The following is an 18,483-nucleotide window of genomic DNA, read 5'->3' on the forward strand; positions in this document are numbered from 1 at the left end:
AACGCCCTGACGAACAGCGAAAACTGTTATCGCTGCAAGTTCTGTTGTTACAAACGGCGTGACTCTCATCCCATTTATTTTCGCAGTCATAATCGCCATCACAGAGCCATGAGGAGTCAATGCATGCGTTGGAATTACCACATTTTGCCTTTCGGGGTGGGCATATCACGGGAGGACAACCTATCTCATCTGAGAAATCACCACAGTCATTATCACCATCACATCTCCATTCAATATTAATGCAGTGACCATTGGCACAAGTGAATCTGTGGATAGCGCATGTCTGTTAAAAAGAAAAAAACAACAACACTGTCTTCATCCCCTACAAGGTAAGATTGATCTCCAAAGCAAAACTAAGCTCGAGTAAAATACTTAACCAGAGTTTTCAAAGGCGGGAATGTTTTCAACAATATCTTAACTTAATGTACTTCTACATTTATTTCTAGACTTAACTTTTGACGTAAATCTGCTCGAATACCTTGAAGAACGAAACTATTTACAAACACTTGTGAAAAACGCTTAACACTTTTTACTACCAGTGGACACTTGAAGATTTTACTGTGTCTAACACCAGACGATTTTACTCATCAATGAGGACCCCTTGGGCCTTTACGGGCTAACGTGCGTTGAAAATGAGGAGCTGATCTGATTTGAGAGCAGAAGATGTAAATGAGACTAAAAAAGTAGAAGAAGCAAAAGGTCGTGTTCTCTGATTGGGATCAACCGTTTTAGGTTGCTTGGGTCTTTTGTGTTCTATTGGGAAAAGCCATTTTCGGTTAGTTTGGTTGATTGACGTTTTGAACCGGCGTCAAGCTATGTTGAAACGGTTCAAAAAACACAGGCAATGACCGCTGTCCAGCCATGTTGTCAACTCGGAGAAGTTTGTTAACGACTATTCCCAGGAGTTACCGCGTTTCAACCGAAAACGGTTGGAAAGTCTTCTATCGGGGAACCTCAACAGCTTTACCCTAAACGAGTTGCAGTTGAAATGGTTAATCCCAATAGAACAAGACCTAAATGTCCTGGAAGCAATCGTGCATGTAAGTCAATTCCATTCACCTTTCGTGCACAGCCCTTTTCGTCGCTGCCATCAGTACAATCGCGATCAAAGTCACATTTCCAGTGGATATGAACACACTGGCCACTTGAACACCTGAATTCATTTGCTTGGCATTGTCGTCGAGCTGCAAAGTACAAGTGGCTGACTATTCAGCAAGTTCTTGGCAACAATCTCAAATAGTTCTCCATTCTACGAAAATATATAACTCATCTGGAAAGGTGTTAAAACACTTAAATTTGCATGAAATCAGAAGTTTTTGTTTTAAATATAATTTTGTGCTTATCCAAACAAAACATGCATGGCTCCTGGACTTACTGTAAAAGCAACTGCCTTGAAACGTAAACAGAACGAGAAGTTCACTGCTCTCTGTCTTCGTAATTAAGTTGTAAAACCATGCCCTTTACAAGGTTTTAAACATTTCAATCAAACTTAGAAGCAATGGATGTACAAGCACATATACAAAAGTTCTCTAATATGGTCTTGGAATGTTTGTTCATTAACTTTCATGCAGGCATCTATGCACTTTGTCCTTATGTTGAAAAACATGCTCATCGAGTGCACCTCGGAATTATCTACCAGTGCCAATGCTTTGATTTCACGGGACACTATGTTGGATATCAATATTGTGCACGCATATCATTACCTGAAAGATAATGAAATGTTTTTTAATAAATAAAACAAAACTAACCACACATAGCAGGCAACTCATCTGAGCTATCTCCACAATCATTCTGCTTGTCACAAACATATGAATCCGCCAGACATTTGCCATCAGTACAAGCAAACTGCTGCCCAGGACACACAACTGATTTATTCACACACTGAAATTCGCCCTTAAGTATAAGTCCCGCAGGGCAGCTACACAAAGGTTTTTGTCCTTGGACTTGGCAGAAGTGAGAGCAGCCTCCTCCTTCAAAACATGGGTTCACTGTACCTGAAGACATCGAAAGAGAAATTTTGTTTTATAGTGCCAATGACTTGGGTCTGCTAATAGTGGTTATTACTATAGGATACTCATATGTACCTTTAAATTGCAGAGTACCTCGAGGCAGTTGATATCTCTTAGCATTTAACAAATCAGCTCACCTTGCATGAGGTCTTCAGGTATTTAGGGAGTTTTAACAAAGACGACAAAAAGGTCGGTTCAAAATACAACTTAACAGAGTTCTAAGTATGCCACTATACTATCTTATTCATGTTGTACAATATGGGCGAAGTACCCTATAAATGGATTGGGTTGGACGGATTTGAAGTTAAGTAAAAATTTGCTAGTTTCACCTTGTGCTTTTGCAGGATGTTCACGTAATGTAGCAAAACTCGTGCCGCACGTTATTTTTCTTCAAAATTAAACTTAAAACCAATGATGACCATGTCTCGTAGCAAAGCCGCTGCTGAAGGGGGGAGCCTTTGTCAGCATCACAAATTGTTCTTTTGGCACAGGTCTGGACCTTCCATTAATGAAGCTTTGAAAGTAAAAATCTACCAAGGGATGTGCTCAGAAGTAAAACTAATACTTGCACTTCCACTCTAATCCAAAGCTCTCTATTTCAAAACAAAAACTGACGGCAACTTACAATTCTGGCGCTCCTTAGCAAAGACCTTAAGGTCCGTCACAGGATAATTCAGAGAAGCTAACACCAAGGGATCAGCATCGACGAGTTTGACAGCTCGCATAACAGTCTTTTGCCTACTGTTGTACCAATACATGAAATTTCCCAGAATACCAAGGGCAGAGAGGTGATAAAGCGATGCGACAAGACGGCGACCTGTCCCATTCAGGAAGGCACTTTCTGCACTGTTTCAAAAAATAAAAATTAAAAAAAAATATGAAGACATGAAAGATTTAAGAGGGGATATCACAGTAATTTGGTCTCACTGTAAAATTCTAAACGAGGCAGTTTGTTCACTGAAAACTACCTCACTGCACTGAAGCTATCTAAACAATCCCATGAAGCCGTCCTGGTTGCGAGAGATTTCCTTACAGTACCGAGCACAATGAAACAATCAAGAAGTTATCAGAGGCAGTTTGTTTACTCCAGACCACCTCACAGTAGGCAGTAAATTAAGGCTATACACTATCTTCCTTTTTTACAGATGACGAGGATTGAAACAGATCAGACTTTGGAAAACATAAGCCACTTTTTTTCAACTTCCCAACCATCGTGTTGACCATAACGTACAATGTATGTAATTGGCTCGATACCCAAGTCAAAAACAAAAGACTAAACAATTGAAACACCGACTTAAACTTAAAAACAATAGAAGTTGCTTACAATAGCTGGTGACGAGAGCCGCTACATTACTGATTTCACAGGCATCAATCACTCACGATGACAAAAGTTCCCTTCTGTGTTAACGTTTTGAGGGTGAATGTGCTACAAGACGAGGAAGCACTCGTCATAAACATACTTGTGACAATAAAAAATACTTGTGAGCTCAACGAAAAAAGGTAAGTATAATCTCAACCTCCGTATTTGAGCTGACAGCTTCCAACGCATCATTTGACATTATTTTGGTTAGTATAATCTGCCTAAACATTTCGAGTGAACGAGAGTAAAACTAATTGGGTCTTTTTCGCGCGGCGGCCATAGACAATAGATTTCGTACCCTGAGCATCGAGTTGAAATGTTTGGGAACGAGTTTCGGTGGGACAAAACAAAAGTTTTCAATCCCTCGGTACTCAAAATGGCCGCCGTGTGATTAGGGCCCATGCAAACACCCCAAACTAATTTAATACCAACTATCAAAAACCAGTTAAAAACAGCTTTACAACACACGTTTGCATAATCAACAATGTTGCAACTGATCTTGAGAATTTATATACGAAAATGCGAGTGAAGTCAATCAGACAATTCACATTTCAATTTCCCATCCCCAGATAACCACTTACATCCTAAAAGAGTTGCCAGTCCAGTAAAGTCTCTCTTCCGAGTAGTCATATGTGAGAGAGGAGCGATAGCGAGACGTAAAGGAATGAGCATGATCGAGAACAATCCTAACATCACTACCATCGGTATTGGCTGTCTTAATTGCCATAGGTTTTGAAGGAGAAAGCTCTGTCCAAACTATGCGCCTGAGAAAAAAAGGAAAAACGTTCTTTGCTATGATGGAAATATAATGCGTAGTGGATCGAGTGTGGCCCTGAAGATAGGGTGATGGACCAAGAAGCGGTTTCCTCAAGTTTCAGAGACTATTCCGACCAATTCTCGAGAAGGGTTGCGAATTAAACTCCACATGCTTACCACTTGTAGCATTTTGCTAGCTGGAGTTTCAAAGCAGAGTTTGGTATAATTTATTTATTTCCTAACCTGATTTAAGCCAAGAACCAGACACTCCTTTACTATAAATAGTGCATGGAATTCTATTTGCAAGGTGAGCAACGACTTCTTAAGAAGATACAAAAATACTGTTCAAAATAACAACTTCATCCGAAGGTTGGTCTGGAATTGTGAGACCATACCCTTTACAAACAAAACAAGAGCAAAACAGATGAGAAAAAGCAACCAAAAGCAAACAACGTACTTAACACAAGGCAGCACAATAACACTTGATGGAGTGGAGTTTCTGGTTCCAGTCACAAGCGTTTGTTGATGAGATCCATTTATGAAAGCCTTGTGAACACTTCGAGTTCGGGAGTCAACCCAATAAATTTCCTTCGTGATCCAATCCAGCGCAAGAGAGGTTGGCTTCTGGAGCCCTAAAAGACCAAACCATAACAGCAATAATTTAAAATTTATCCTTGAGGGTAGGGAATGGTTGAAGGAGAAAACAGAGGAATACTTTATTAGGTGTTGCCCTGACTTCTTCATGATGTTGAATCAATGATAAATGAAAGTTTAAGCCAGTTTAAAATTCGATTCAACACAGTTTCAACAAATTAAACAGCAAGTGCAACAGTTATCTGGAGCTGCCAAACGAGTATGCCCATCTTAAACACTGCTAAAACTCGCTTCCTAAAAAAGAACCACTGAGTTATTAGTAACCAACCTCTATGAAACCATAGTAAAAAAAAAAACATTATGATTTGAGAATTAAGTCTAAACATACGATACAACATATCGCTATATTTTCGTTTGTTGTGCAGCCTTCCTCCTGGTTATTACAAAAGCAAAATGCAGTGCATATGGCATTAGTCAGTGTCAGTTCTATTTCGGTGTATGTATTCGCAAAATTAACATACTTGACAGGAAATAGATGCCCAGGTATCGATCTGTCCCATCAAATACTCTCTTAAAAATGGCACTTTGACCATAATTTAATCAGAGAGAAGCGTTTGGTCGAGACATTGAGCGCTCAGTACAGCTATAGTCGCCAGTAATTTTGACATTACACAATTCACTCACCACTTATAACTATTCTCAATCCAGTGCCATTGAGATAGATAGCCTTTATGGCTGATCTCCTGCTCGACACGGCAAAGTAAATGAGCTTGGATTCAAAATCGTAATCTAAAGCCACTACATTCCGCAGTGAGCCTGTTATAGGTTGGAAGGGCGGAGGCCTGCTAAGTGGATTAGCTGATAGAAATTCGATCCTTCTTGATCCACAGACGATAAGAAAAGCAGTTCCTTTCACACAGTGTTTGCCATCCTCTGCAATGTGGTTAGACACACAAACACACCTTAAACAAGAGAACCACAAAATGCCAGTTAATCCTGAATTTCACTGGCCCGTCAAAGCCACATCTTGGCATAGTGCTCGTTAACTACTGAAAACAAAATAATAAATAATAATAATGATGATGATAATAATAATAATAATAATAATAATAATAATAATAATAATAATAATAATAATAATAATAATAATAATAATTGTCCCTGATTCAACTAAGCCAACGGGTTGCCTCCCGCCAGTTGGGGTTCTTAACAATGTTTGTGTTAAGTTTGAATTGTTACTTTCACCTTGTTAACAGTGTAGTGCCTGTAAACTAGCTTGATAGCTTAGTGTACTTCCACTATAAAGAAAGCATTTACATTTAAAAAAAGAATACTACTACTAATAATAACAACAACAACAATAATAATAATAACAATAACAATAACAATAATAATAACAATAATAATAAATAATAAGAAGAAACAGAAGGAGAAGAAAAAGAAAAAAGAAAAGATAAAGAAGGACAGCAAAAATAGTACATTATTCCAATGAGTACAACTAGAACTAAATAATTAAAGATATAATCTTCGCGGAGGAGGCTTGTCAATGATGTATGATGATGCTGCTGCATAAAACAACACAACCCTGACCTTCGTTCCGTTGCTGATAAGGCTAAACACAGATCTGCACAGCCACCATTGTTCATGCACGCCCCACGTGATAATTGCCTCTGGGGTGAAAACACGCGCACGTCCCTTAACTCAGTTGATCCTGATTTGACAACCTTGACACTTGTTCCATTGTACTTATCCGCTCTTAATAATGATTTGTTTATCCTGTCCGTCCAGTAAACAAACCGGTCAAACAGGGTTATGCCATATGGTTGGGACTGGGACAAGATAATAACTGCTTGAAGCTTACCTATTTTTAACAAAAAGAGAGCACAAAAACGTTTGAGAACGAGAAGACAAAATGGAATGCGCTTTTTGTCATGCTCAGCAAAATGAACAAACCAGTTAAACAGGGTTATGCCACATGGGTGGAACATGCATGAGCTAAAAACCGCTGAAAGTTGTTAAATACTTTATAAGGAAGCCAATTAGTACAAATGGCCAATTTCTTTTCAGAGATCACTGTAAGCCTGCATTGCGCATATCCCAATCCTATTAAATACAACTTTAAAGTAAAAATCACTCACCACCATCTAGATCCATTTTCCACAGTACCATAAGGATGTCATCCACCCAATAAACCTTGTCTTCATTATAATCTACAGTAATCCCCACAGGACCCGCGACATTACTTCCCTGGACAAGGGACTGGCGGTCGGTGCCATCCATAGCAGATCGCTCAACTTTCGCTGCGCGACCATGGTCTGTCCAGAACATTAGACCCTTGGCAGGATATACTGCTATGCCCCTGGGATCTTGCAAGCGTGTGGAAATTATCACCGTTCTGGAGCTACCATTCAATCTACTAACCTAACAAGTAAAAACTACACATCAATAAAGTTAAAATAGCAATAGCCTGCAAAGTATACTTTTTTCTTCATTGTCACTTTCACTGCATACATAAAATTGTTTCTGCTACAAAAAGAGAAATCAAGGAACGAAGTGAATCATAAATTGAACTACGGATATGAAATCAATTTCATATCCGCAATTCAATATATGATTCATTTCATATATCTCTTCGTTCGTTGATTCGTTCATCACGGGAATATTAGAACCCCCAAATGAGTAGTTCCCAACATCTCTGGCTTCACAGCTCAGTTGGTTTTATCGTCGCACCGGCATCGCGAGGTCACGGGTTCAAGCCCTGTTGAAGTCCTGCATTTTTCAGGCTTCTCTATGCAATTGCTAAAATTTCATTCATAACTGCGAGGATCATAGCTTTACTTGAAAAAGAGAAATACCGAACAAAGAAATGAGATTCTCGTCTGCGTATGTACGATGCTGTCTGGTTGACTCTAATCTACAAACGTGCTTTGATAAAAACTAGTCGTAGCTATCGCTAAGGGCCAACGAGAAAGTCAATATTAATACATAGTTTGCAGACTTGTATCAGAAAGCCATTTTTGGAAACCAATTGTAGTTGTAATATTTTTTTTCAAAGTACTGCAACTCAGCTTATCAAAGTTAACAATAACACAAAAATAGAAATGGAAGTTAAACTCTTGCACGTGTTTTCAATAATATTAATAGTACTGCTGTAATTTTTGAACGGCCGAAATGATAACAGGAATATACAATAATTAAGTTGGATAAAATCAATCCCAGTGTGAAACATGTCATGGGGAATCAAACTTTCTTGAATGACACATGAAAGTTATTTCACTTGTAGAATTTTTATTTTGCAAGATACAGCCATGAATTATATGGCACGTTATTTTAAGGTTTTTTGGGGAAATTTTTTAGTTAATCACGAGTTTAAAACTCGAAAATGGTAATGTGGAATTCCTTTTCAGGTAAAATTATCGTTACGTCACAAACAAGAAGACTGAAATAAAACGGCCTATATCCAAGCGATTTGCCATAAACTTGAAAACGTTGGGCCGACTTTTTTCAAGATTACCCAAATGCAATCCGTTTCAATCTTGTCCATTTGTGTCCATCCATGCTGCTCTTTCCTTTTGCTGTTTTTCGTTTATGTTGTTCAACAGTTTTAAGTGGTTATTGCAGTGTTTCATTCTTCGTTTTGGACATTTTGGGTGTCACGAAATGACATCATTTTACGTGAGAAAAGCTCGTTTAATTGTGTGCTTTACAGATTTCCTTTGAAAAGTCAACTAAATTAGAGCGGTTTTCAATTGAGTGTCGAAAGTAATTAGCGAATAACTTGGGTTTTGCATTACTTCACACATTGATTGGTTCAAAGTTCTCGCAACCAATCAGAAGTGAAACCAAAGTAATTGCTTTGGTTTTGGTTTTACGACACTCATTTGAAAACCGCTCTATTCGCAACTCAACAAAACAAAACGAAAAACAAATTACTCTACTCGACAATGCCGAAATTAACAATGGCCGATAAGAACATGTACGCTGGTTTAGTCTTGAGCTCGTTCACTCAATATAGAACACGCTGGTTTGAAAATAAATATTAAATAACACTCGAAGTAAGTGTACACAACAAATGGTCAGAGGAATGGAAAAAATGTGTTTTCACTCACTCATAAATATCCGTATGAACAATGTCGCGTCATCCCAGTTTGTCTAATGACATCACACATCAAACTGCCTTTGTTCCCGTACCTTTCTCTTACATTACATTTTCTCTGGGTGCTTTTTTCTGCATACACAACACTCTCGTGCTTCGGTTCTATCAAGGCTGACTCATTGGCGAAAAAATAATATATTTATTTCTTCTATATTGGGTTGGCGATCCCAACCTTTCAACCAACATTTCAACTCGCCTTTGCATATCTTCTTGAGTTCTGTTATCACACCAAGATTCAAGATTTAATATTATACGCGATTACTTGAAAATTTAAAGTACCTCAATCACATCATTTCCACCATCAGTCCAAAATAAATTTCCAGCAACCCAATCAACCGCAAGTCCTTGAGGTCGCCGTAGACCAGAAGTAATGACACCTTTCTTGGCAGTTCCAACTCGAGAGACTTGGCCTATTATATTCGTCCGGTCGTCGGCATAAAATATTGTACTAGAATTGACATAGAAGTCAATGGCCAAGCAGTTACGTGTGAGTCCCATAGGCTGCATTACTTCCTCTTTGTTGTCGGGTACCAATTTAATCCCACGGATTTCTTTATAACCAAAAGACAGGTAAAATAATGGTCAAATGCCCATATAGTAAAAACTAATTACAGTTTAACCCTTTCACCGCCAAAATGCAAATTGACACTTACAGATTTTTTACTCTGTCTAACGCCAGACGATTTTACTCGTCAATGGGGAAGCACTCGGCAGTGAAAGGGTTAAACACAAAATTTTTCGAAATGAAAAACGATAGTTTTTTTTTGTATAAGTAATACCATGATTTTGAGTGCAATTCTGAATAAATAAGCAGGAGTATAATTTTTCGAAGACACAAAATTGGCGAGTGCAAATTGCACGAGAAAAATCATGTGATTACTTATTAATAATATACATGAAAAAATTCCAGATGGTTAGGCAGAAGCACCGCATGCGTATCATGCAATTACGGAAAAACTGCACAATGAATTGCGCCCATCCAGGGCTCGCATTTGATTGGGTATCAATGCAACAATTTCACCTTTATCGCACTATTTGAACGTTCTGCACTTTTTCACTTTTCTGCACTCTGTTTGGGATTAATTAAAAATTGCTCTCTCAGCCAATCAACGCGCTGAATTTTTTTGTGTATATTATCAGTTGAGACACCATGTAGCTCTTACTAGTAAGAACCTCTAATTGCATTGGACTGAATGTAAAGGATGCAGCTACATTGTGTAGCATTAGGCTCCAACTACAACAGCCGTTGTAATAGCTGCATCCTGACCCTTTATGTTGTCTTGTTACAGAGGCCGGTCTAGCTCTCTTATTGGATTTCACTGTAAATAACGGTGTTATTTTCATAACAAGAACGCGGTATTTACTTTCAAATCAAATTAACAGCCGATTACGTTCATCTACAGCTACATGTTCCAGAACTCGGCAAAGTCCTTTTTGACTTATGGCTGTTTCTGCTTTGGTGGCCTCATACACCATAAGCCTTTTTAGAGACTTCACCGCAAGGCGGCCACTTCTGCTGGAGAGAACAGGACAGTCACAAAACAGGGTACTTCATCCCCCACTCTTCTTGAATAGTGTGTGGGTTCTCTAACGTCCCACAGGGAATTTATGAACATAGAAGATACTTGCAAGACGGGGCCTACGGTTTATAGTCCTCATCTGAGAAGACTTGAAAGTGTAGCCTTACAAAGGCAGCACTTTTTCCTCAGTTATTTTAAGATCCCGAGTGTGGGTCCGTCCGGAGTTGAACTCACGACCTCCCACGTGGCATCACGGTGCTCAAGCAACTGAACCACCGGTGGGGGGTGGGTACAAATGTAACACCAACAAAGAATAATTGTGGGATAATTTAGAGCTTTGTATTGGAACAGGACTTGGCGAAATAATAAGTACCCACAGTATTATTGCATTACAGTAACAGGAAAGTGAAAGCTATTGATGTCAGATAAAGAAGATAAGGAAGAGAAGAAGAGTGGTCATACTTTGATCAATAAGCGAGCAAAAGGGGGGGAATGGGTCCGATACCGGGTTGACGTCACAAATTAATTTGCATCGCTGTTATCAAAGAACTTTCTCAATGCAAAGTAGTTTGTGACGTCAAACCGTTATCGAACCGATTCTCCTTCATTGCTTGCTTATTGATCAAAGTATGACCACTTTTCCCGTATTTCAAAGCCAATAAAAAAGTGAAATTTCAATCTAAAGGTTTTAAAAGCAAAAGGATGTATTTGGGGCGATTTCGGAGAATAAATAAAGTGAAAAAGTGTGTTGAGGTGATAGGCACTTTAAGGGTTGGTTATTAAAATGCAATTTATGCATCTTGTTTTGAGACATTCACAGTGGCAACAGCTGTAGACATTACTTGTCATAAACAATGACCTACCATTGGCATTGGAATAGATAAGGAACGTGTGAATACTTTCACAGGTCCTCCCATCGGAAGCAAGTTGATATCCCATTGCGCATGCACATTTTATGGACATTGAACCAAGAGGGAAACACAATTGTGTGCAATTGCCATTGTTGATAGTGCACCCACTCGAGCCTGAAACAAAAGACATCCCCTGTTCATTCACGCCTACATTTTTTAGGCTACTCTTGCAACTCCTTACGTTGTTCATTCATTTTATTCTGCATTTTGAATTAAAATGTTACAGTGAATAAATTCACAAACCACGATAACGCACTTTAAAACAAAAAAGGGAAACAACATCTACAATATTACAAACAGATTGCCGTAAAAGTTTTCTTAGTGCTTGGTGTGTCAATGGTACTATGACTTTTATACTGTGTCTTTGTGATAAAAGAACCCAGATGCAGCTTGTCATATCATCATATCATATCATATATCTTTATTTACCCTCGGATTTTTAGAGTAGCTTGGTGTAGCTAATATCTCCGAGCATTTACCCTCCCAACCATGATACATCACAGAAGACAGACCACAACACCGGGAACTACATGCCTTACTCTTGTAAAGAGTACAGTGTAATTAATGTACTCCGCGGTGACATGATTGGGTATATTTGAATAGTATTGAAATAAACGGTTATTTTGTTCACTTAGTCAGCTACTTCTTTGCATTTTGCCCAAGAAAAAACACAGGTTCCCTTTCGTCCACCAAAGTTCAATTCTGTTGAACAGGGTTAAATGCTTGGATGGTTGACCGTCTGGGAATACCCCTAGCGGTCATCATCTGTGCATCCCTCCTCGGTGATCATATGTAAGCACTACATGTACATCCTATCCTGACTTCAGCGTTCTGGATAGTCTAGCTTCCCGCTTTCCAGAAGCGTTCTGTGATAGGAAAACGAAACAATAGATGATACAACAGAAACAATGAAGCTAGCCACGATGACAAAAGAAGAGGAAATGGGACCAACGAAAATAGCAGTCTGGAATAGACAAAGAATTACTAATTCGTTTCCCAGCTACATGGCTGTGGTACTGTGTTCCGGGATCTAACATCAACCATATAGCACCCTATAATTACTCTTGGACCAGTGTAATGGACCTGTGCCCTTCTTAGTCAGTCCCTAGGGGTGCAAGGAAAGTTGGGTTAATGGACCCACAGTCTTAGTCAAAAATGTTGTAACACAGATGGGAATTTGCCCCCTCTCCCCCTTCAATGTTGATGTTTATGGGTTGGAGTGCAAAAACCAACCGGTAAATGCAACATTGATTGGAGGGAGGAGGAGGGTGCGCTTCACTTGCTGTTCAAGCGAAGTGTTACAACAATTTATGACCAAGATTGCAGCTTCTTTTTGGTGTTTGTTGGCTGATTGTTGTTATAGTTATTCTTTTATCTTTGATGACATCAATTACCTGGTTGATTTTCTTTGGCAAACACCTTCACACCAAACAGATGACCTTCTTCCTGGTTCCGCAGAATTTCATATGTCCCATTTTTCGCATTTTTAGAACCTTTTAGAATACCCTTTTGCTTCCAGTCAGACCAGAACAGCGTATTGTTAAAAAGACTTAGTCCAAAAGGATGCATCTTTTCGACATAAAAGTGAATTTCCTCTGCCGTTCCATCAAAAAGCATTGATCCAATCTTGTCTTTTCCACCATCACACCAGTAGAGGCGTTGAGCAGCCAGATCTAAGGCCAGCCCATTGGGATACTTTAGATCAGAGGTCTTTATTTGTGTTCTATTGGAACCATCCATTAATGCACGTTCTATTCTTGGATGAGCATTATCCCAGTCAGACCAAAACAACAACCTGTCGTAGAATGAAAGCCAGAGTGTTAAGCGTAGGGGTCTGGAAAAATGTTGGAAAGAAACAGGGTCACCAGATGCTTGCTGCAACCGGGTAATAAAGGACTTCCTCGGAAACACGGGCGCAACACACAGACAACTCAAAAATCTGAATTATTTTACTGACAAGAGTAGTACATGGATTTTGTCAGACAAACAACATTTTGAAGGCACCACTTGCTGTACAGTCTTCATAGACAATCTATGCCCTGATCACTGAGGAAGACAATTGTTCAAAAGCTGGATAGCGCTTACCATCTGCTAAATCATCACCCAACCCATAGCCCATCAAAACCAAATGAGTTGTCCGTTGGACAGTGCCATCCATTCTTTGAACAACTACAACTAGGGCATGGTTATCACCCAAGTTATAAAAGCCACTGACAACGTGAACATTAGTCTATGCCATGTAAACTATCATTTAAAATGCAAATGCTTTGTTTATTGTAATGGAAGTGTGCTTAACTGTCAAATTAGTTCATAGTCACTCCACTTTAACAATCTGGAAGTAGCTGTACTCAAATGAAACAAAGCTTTCCAGTTATTCTCAGTTGCATGGCAGAGTTGAATCTGATATCACTTCATCAAGGTACACTGTATGTTTAAAATTAAAATTAAGTTTTATCAAACACGTTGATGGAGGTATTTTGCTCTGATGAAAGTCTATCGCTCGAAATGTAAACTCACGATTTTAGAGCAGTTTTCAAATGACCATCGAAAGTAATTACGCGACTGCAATTTCTACGCTTTGTGATTGGTTTAAAAATCCCGCGCCAGTTTATCAACCAATGAGAAGGAAAACCAAAACGAATCAGTACTTGCACATGCACATTTTCCAGCGGTTTGAGCAAGTTACATGGGATTGCTACGGATTTGGAGTGATTCATTGAGCTGCTTGCACCTGCTGTGATTGGTAGACATAATTACTAGACTAGTATTTGTCTTACAACACTAAATTGAAAACTGCTGTCTTACTTCATCAACTCATTTGCTAAAACAAAAATTGAATTGTTTTTCACTCCAATTGAGCCAGCACCACAGTTTCTTTAGTCCCTCGTATGCTTAGAATAGTCTGTTTATCAAGTTCTCACTTTACACCATGAATTTTATCTTTTAAACTCTTACCAGTAACATCAACCACTTTGACAATGCAATAAATTGCAATGCACAGAACCTTACCCGAGCAAGGGATGCGCAATTATCGCCCTTGGCTTTGACATATTGGATGAAATTAGAACTTTATGATAACTTCCATCATAGCGAGCTACTGCAATGACCTTTTCACCAACATCTGTCCAGTATATATTCTTTGCCGTCCAGTCATAGCTTATACCTTCCGGGCGAGACAATCCTGTGAATCGCGACAAAAGCTTAGTGACAATCTCTAAAGAACAACATGTCCGTCATTTTTTTTAAGGATGAAAAAAAAAAACAAAAAAAAAAAAACGGCAACAACAAAATGCCACCCCAAAATTCAATTCATCCTTTCTTTTCAAGCAAGCCCTCTTGGTCATAGCAAGTTCATATTAAAACATTGGCCATATGTGTTCACGTGTCAACAACTGATGAAAAGTTAAGACATTAATCACCTTAGTGGATCAAAATCTTCAGTCTAAATGAAAATCCTTCCTAAATGCATATCCCATTCATTTTTTGTAAACATTCCGGTTTGATTAACTTCTACAAACCAGCTGAACTACATGGCTGGTATTCAGGAAGTAAATAATTTTCCATACAAAAGAAAATTCAGTCATTTCATGAGAGATTTGCAGATAATGGAAAGGAAATGTACAAGACTGCAAAGCGCCAGCAGAGAGCGATTGTTTTAGTCTATTCTCGCTGACACTGCTGTTAACCACCTGAAATAGAAAAAAAGCACAGGGGTACCATACACTGAACCACTCATTTTTCCTTGATGCAGTCTCCTTGTCCGAGTTATCCTTCAGTCTACGCAAGTTCATATACAGTACCATGTTCAAGAGAATTAACAACAAATTGGGAAATTCCTTTTTTTTTTTTTTGCATTCACACGTTGTCTGTAAACAAATTCTTGACATACTTTTTTCACCCATAAAGCCTTTAAAAGAGCTGCCAGGTGGTAACCATTCCTTTCAAATGCATTGGGAATATGCATATTTAAAACAATGGTTTATAGAAAACTTGGGGGAGGGGGGGGGGGGGGTTGGGGCAGGCGGCCGCAAAGAAAGCGTGTGGTGGGGATTGCAAAAATAGAGAAGGTAGGAATCATTTATACTTAATCTTACTTAATTAAGATTCCTCTATTACAGGTTCACTTTACATGCACATTTTTGACTATCAAAAGAAATTACGCGATTGCAATTTCTACCCTTTGTGATTGGTTTAAAAATCCCGCGCCAGTTTATCAACCAATGAGAAGGAAAACCAAACCCAATCATTCACACATCGACTGTAAAAAAATTCTTGACATACTTTTTTCAGCCATAAAGCCTTAAAGAGCTGCCAAGCTGGTCACATTCTCTATTTTCGCATTCTCCAAAATACACTTTGTTTATCCCCAAAATTTTGCATAAACCATTTCTCTAAAATGCTGTTGGGAATATGTATATTTAAAACAATGGTTTATGCAAAATTTGGGGGGCAAAGAAAGTGTATTATGGGGAATGCGAAAAAAGAGAAGGCAGGAATCATTTATACTTAATCTTTACACGGTAAAGAATGCTCAAAGCTACAAGATTCCTATATTACAGGAAAACTCCACAAATATTCACTTTAAATGCACATTTTTTCACTGAGTATAAAAAGAAACATCTTTCTTTCAATAAATTCCGTTCTTCTTTGTGTAAGTCATGTTACTTTACCTTATTTTGAGATTTTAGCAAATCTCTTGTGTTAGTTTCCTGACCTCGATTGTGAACTATTTATTTTGTTACGTTTGAGTTTAACTTTCAGTTGAAGCATTAATATCCTGTAGGATACACATTACAAATTTAAAAATGGTATTTTTGGAAAAAAATGTACAAGCCACCAGAACAAAATAACTCTAATTTCGACTGAAAAAAGGATTTCTGGCTAGCACATACTAATAACGAGTAGCATGAGCCATACCTTCGCAGTCATAAGGTGCATGGCGAGATTGGCTATATCCAAACTAGAAGTAGCAGAAGACGTCCCAGACATCTAGCATAAACAAAGAACACATTAAAAATTTGATGAACTAGAGGTTTGAAGCCCTCCTGGTTGTCTGAGCAATCAATTGATTTATTATATTCCCAAAACAAGGAGCACCCGGAAGAAAACACGCGAGAGGCAAAACTGGGTCAACCTCAGGCAGTCAAACTCTAATGAGCTTCAAATCTGGGACGCCTTAGACATTGTCTTGTATAAATACAGCCAATCATCACTTCCTAACTAATAAAGAAGCTTCACTAATTGATCATGTTACCATCAGAAACCACTCTCTCATGCCCAGAGCCATTCAAGAACACCTTGGAGATAGTGTCAGCACCAACGTCACTCCAGAAGACCAACTGGTCTTCAAAGCTGAAGTCTACTGCCACAGCTATTATGCAACCTCTCACAGGAATCATCTGATCCTTTGTATTGTGCGGGTCTAAAGATGTTGCCCTGACAGTTGTCTTCTCGGAGGACAGAAGAAAAACCATATTTTCTGTTTTAATGAGAAATAGGAAGACACATGCATGTGGATAATCTTCGTTTTACAAGATCTTAAAAGATTACCAAATTAAGAGACAACACAAGTAAAAAAGGATAAATGTGATGTAAGGGGGAACCTAAGTGGATGCCATACTCACAAGAGTCAAGTGATTTGGGTATTGCCAGTATATGGTATAGACCATTATTCACTGTTTACAGTCTTCACAGTCAATGACATCCAGGCTAAACTGGCAGTCGACCAATCACATCAATAATCGTAGTGGTTATACAATCTACTGAAGCTACACAAATCACTTGACTCTGAAGACGACTTCCGCACATGTTGTTGAAACTACAGTCATTGTCATCCTAAACAATCCCTCTCAGGAGTACACTCACCAGGACAATCATACTTCACTTGATTATGATAAGACTCCTGGGCCCGGTTCCTCGAAAGCCGATTAAGTTAATCCAGGATTAGCGTAAACTTTTGTTTCACGTTTTCAACTTTTTGGTGAAAGTTTCTTTTGCTTATTTTTGTTTTTCAAGATTGACGTCTTCTCATGTAAAGTTCTGCCAAAAATCTGCGTTGAATAGCATTTGGGAGTAGAGAAATAAACTGCTTGGTTAATTTTTAATCTTAGATTAGCGTTAATCGGCTTTTGACGAACTGGGCCCTGGGTGCAAACCATTTACGATTTATAAGTTCATAATTTCTGTCAGTTGTCAAAGGTCTTTTCATTATTATTAATTTGACTGAGCTCAGTAAGGCAAGTTGATGACAAGGTGACATGAAAGAACTTGAATATGAATGCAGTCAGTAGTATCCGAGTTAAGGCTTACTCATCCCACCCAACATATCAATGGTTGCAGACATGCTCAGTAGGGGAGACAATAAAGCAAATAGAATGATATGTGATTGATCTTGGTTAAATCGGGAAAGTATTCTATATTTTGGAAACGAAGACGATCGTTCGTATGTATGTTCTTGAAGATGGCCATTGCATTTTTAACTGATGTTGGTGGATTAGCATCATTTGATTGTTCCCAAACGGCTGGCATTTCGGCACGCTGGAAAAGATGGCTTTAGGCCTTTGAGTTGTTTGTAGTTGGGAAAGGCGTCAAGGATGTCGAACAGAGGAAGGCTATGCTGTTGCATACTGCTGGTTTAATCGTTTAAGATATTTTCTTCTCGCAAGATGAAGTACAAGGTGAGGATAATTACCAAAAAGCGAAGGATTGAATAAATATTTCAAAACCACAAGCAAATGTTCCATACGAAAGGGTTTGTTTTCGTGAGATGAGCCAACTAACCACCGAAACCACCGACCAGTTTGTGACAGGATTGAGGTAAAAAGCTCAAACCTGTGAGTTTAGAGACGCTGTTGCTGTGAATGAGCAAATTCGTGATCAAGTCATCAGCACGTGTTCCTCACACCTCTTCGCCGCAAATTGCTTGAAAGGGGTAGAACATTGGCTCTTCAGCAGTTGAGAGAAATCGCTTGTGCTATGGAACATTCTGAGAAACAGGCTCGCTCGATAGAAGGTGCAACTAACAAGGTGAATAGTGTTGATGTGAAGGCAATTGAAAAGGGAAACATAAGAGCTGGAAAACAAGGTAGGGATTTACTTGTTTAGTTGCAGAAATGGGGGTCACAAGGAACACAGGAAGTGTAATGGTTCAGGCCATTTCGAGGTTGTGTGTAAAACT

The 18,483-nt window shown here is 38.8% G+C and overlaps 1 protein-coding gene across 1 annotated transcript in view; it reads right to left on the minus strand.

Moving 5' to 3' along the window:
* LOC137984579 (low-density lipoprotein receptor-related protein 1-like) overlaps positions 1-18,483 on the minus strand; it is a 123,250-nt gene that overhangs the window by 37,065 nt on the left and 67,702 nt on the right. The window contains exons 27-40 of the mRNA XM_068831749.1: positions 16,561-16,785; positions 14,316-14,487; positions 12,701-13,101; positions 11,259-11,420; positions 9,155-9,426; positions 6,858-7,140; positions 6,310-6,580; positions 5,404-5,681; positions 4,583-4,757; positions 3,951-4,133; positions 2,635-2,855; positions 1,749-1,994; positions 1,060-1,184; positions 1-283 (exon numbers count right to left, since the gene is read on the minus strand). The exon at positions 1-283 is cut by the window's left edge and continues 117 nt beyond it. Coding sequence (XP_068687850.1) covers positions 1-283; positions 1,060-1,184; positions 1,749-1,994; positions 2,635-2,855; positions 3,951-4,133; positions 4,583-4,757; positions 5,404-5,681; positions 6,310-6,580; positions 6,858-7,140; positions 9,155-9,426; positions 11,259-11,420; positions 12,701-13,101; positions 14,316-14,487; positions 16,561-16,785 — 3,297 coding nt within the window. The remainder of the gene's footprint in view (positions 284-1,059; positions 1,185-1,748; positions 1,995-2,634; positions 2,856-3,950; positions 4,134-4,582; positions 4,758-5,403; positions 5,682-6,309; positions 6,581-6,857; positions 7,141-9,154; positions 9,427-11,258; positions 11,421-12,700; positions 13,102-14,315; positions 14,488-16,560; positions 16,786-18,483) is intronic.

This window comes from Montipora foliosa, chromosome 14 (assembly GCF_036669935.1).
Source record: "Montipora foliosa isolate CH-2021 chromosome 14, ASM3666993v2, whole genome shotgun sequence".
In the NCBI taxonomy this organism is placed as follows: domain Eukaryota; kingdom Metazoa; phylum Cnidaria; class Anthozoa; order Scleractinia; family Acroporidae; genus Montipora; species Montipora foliosa.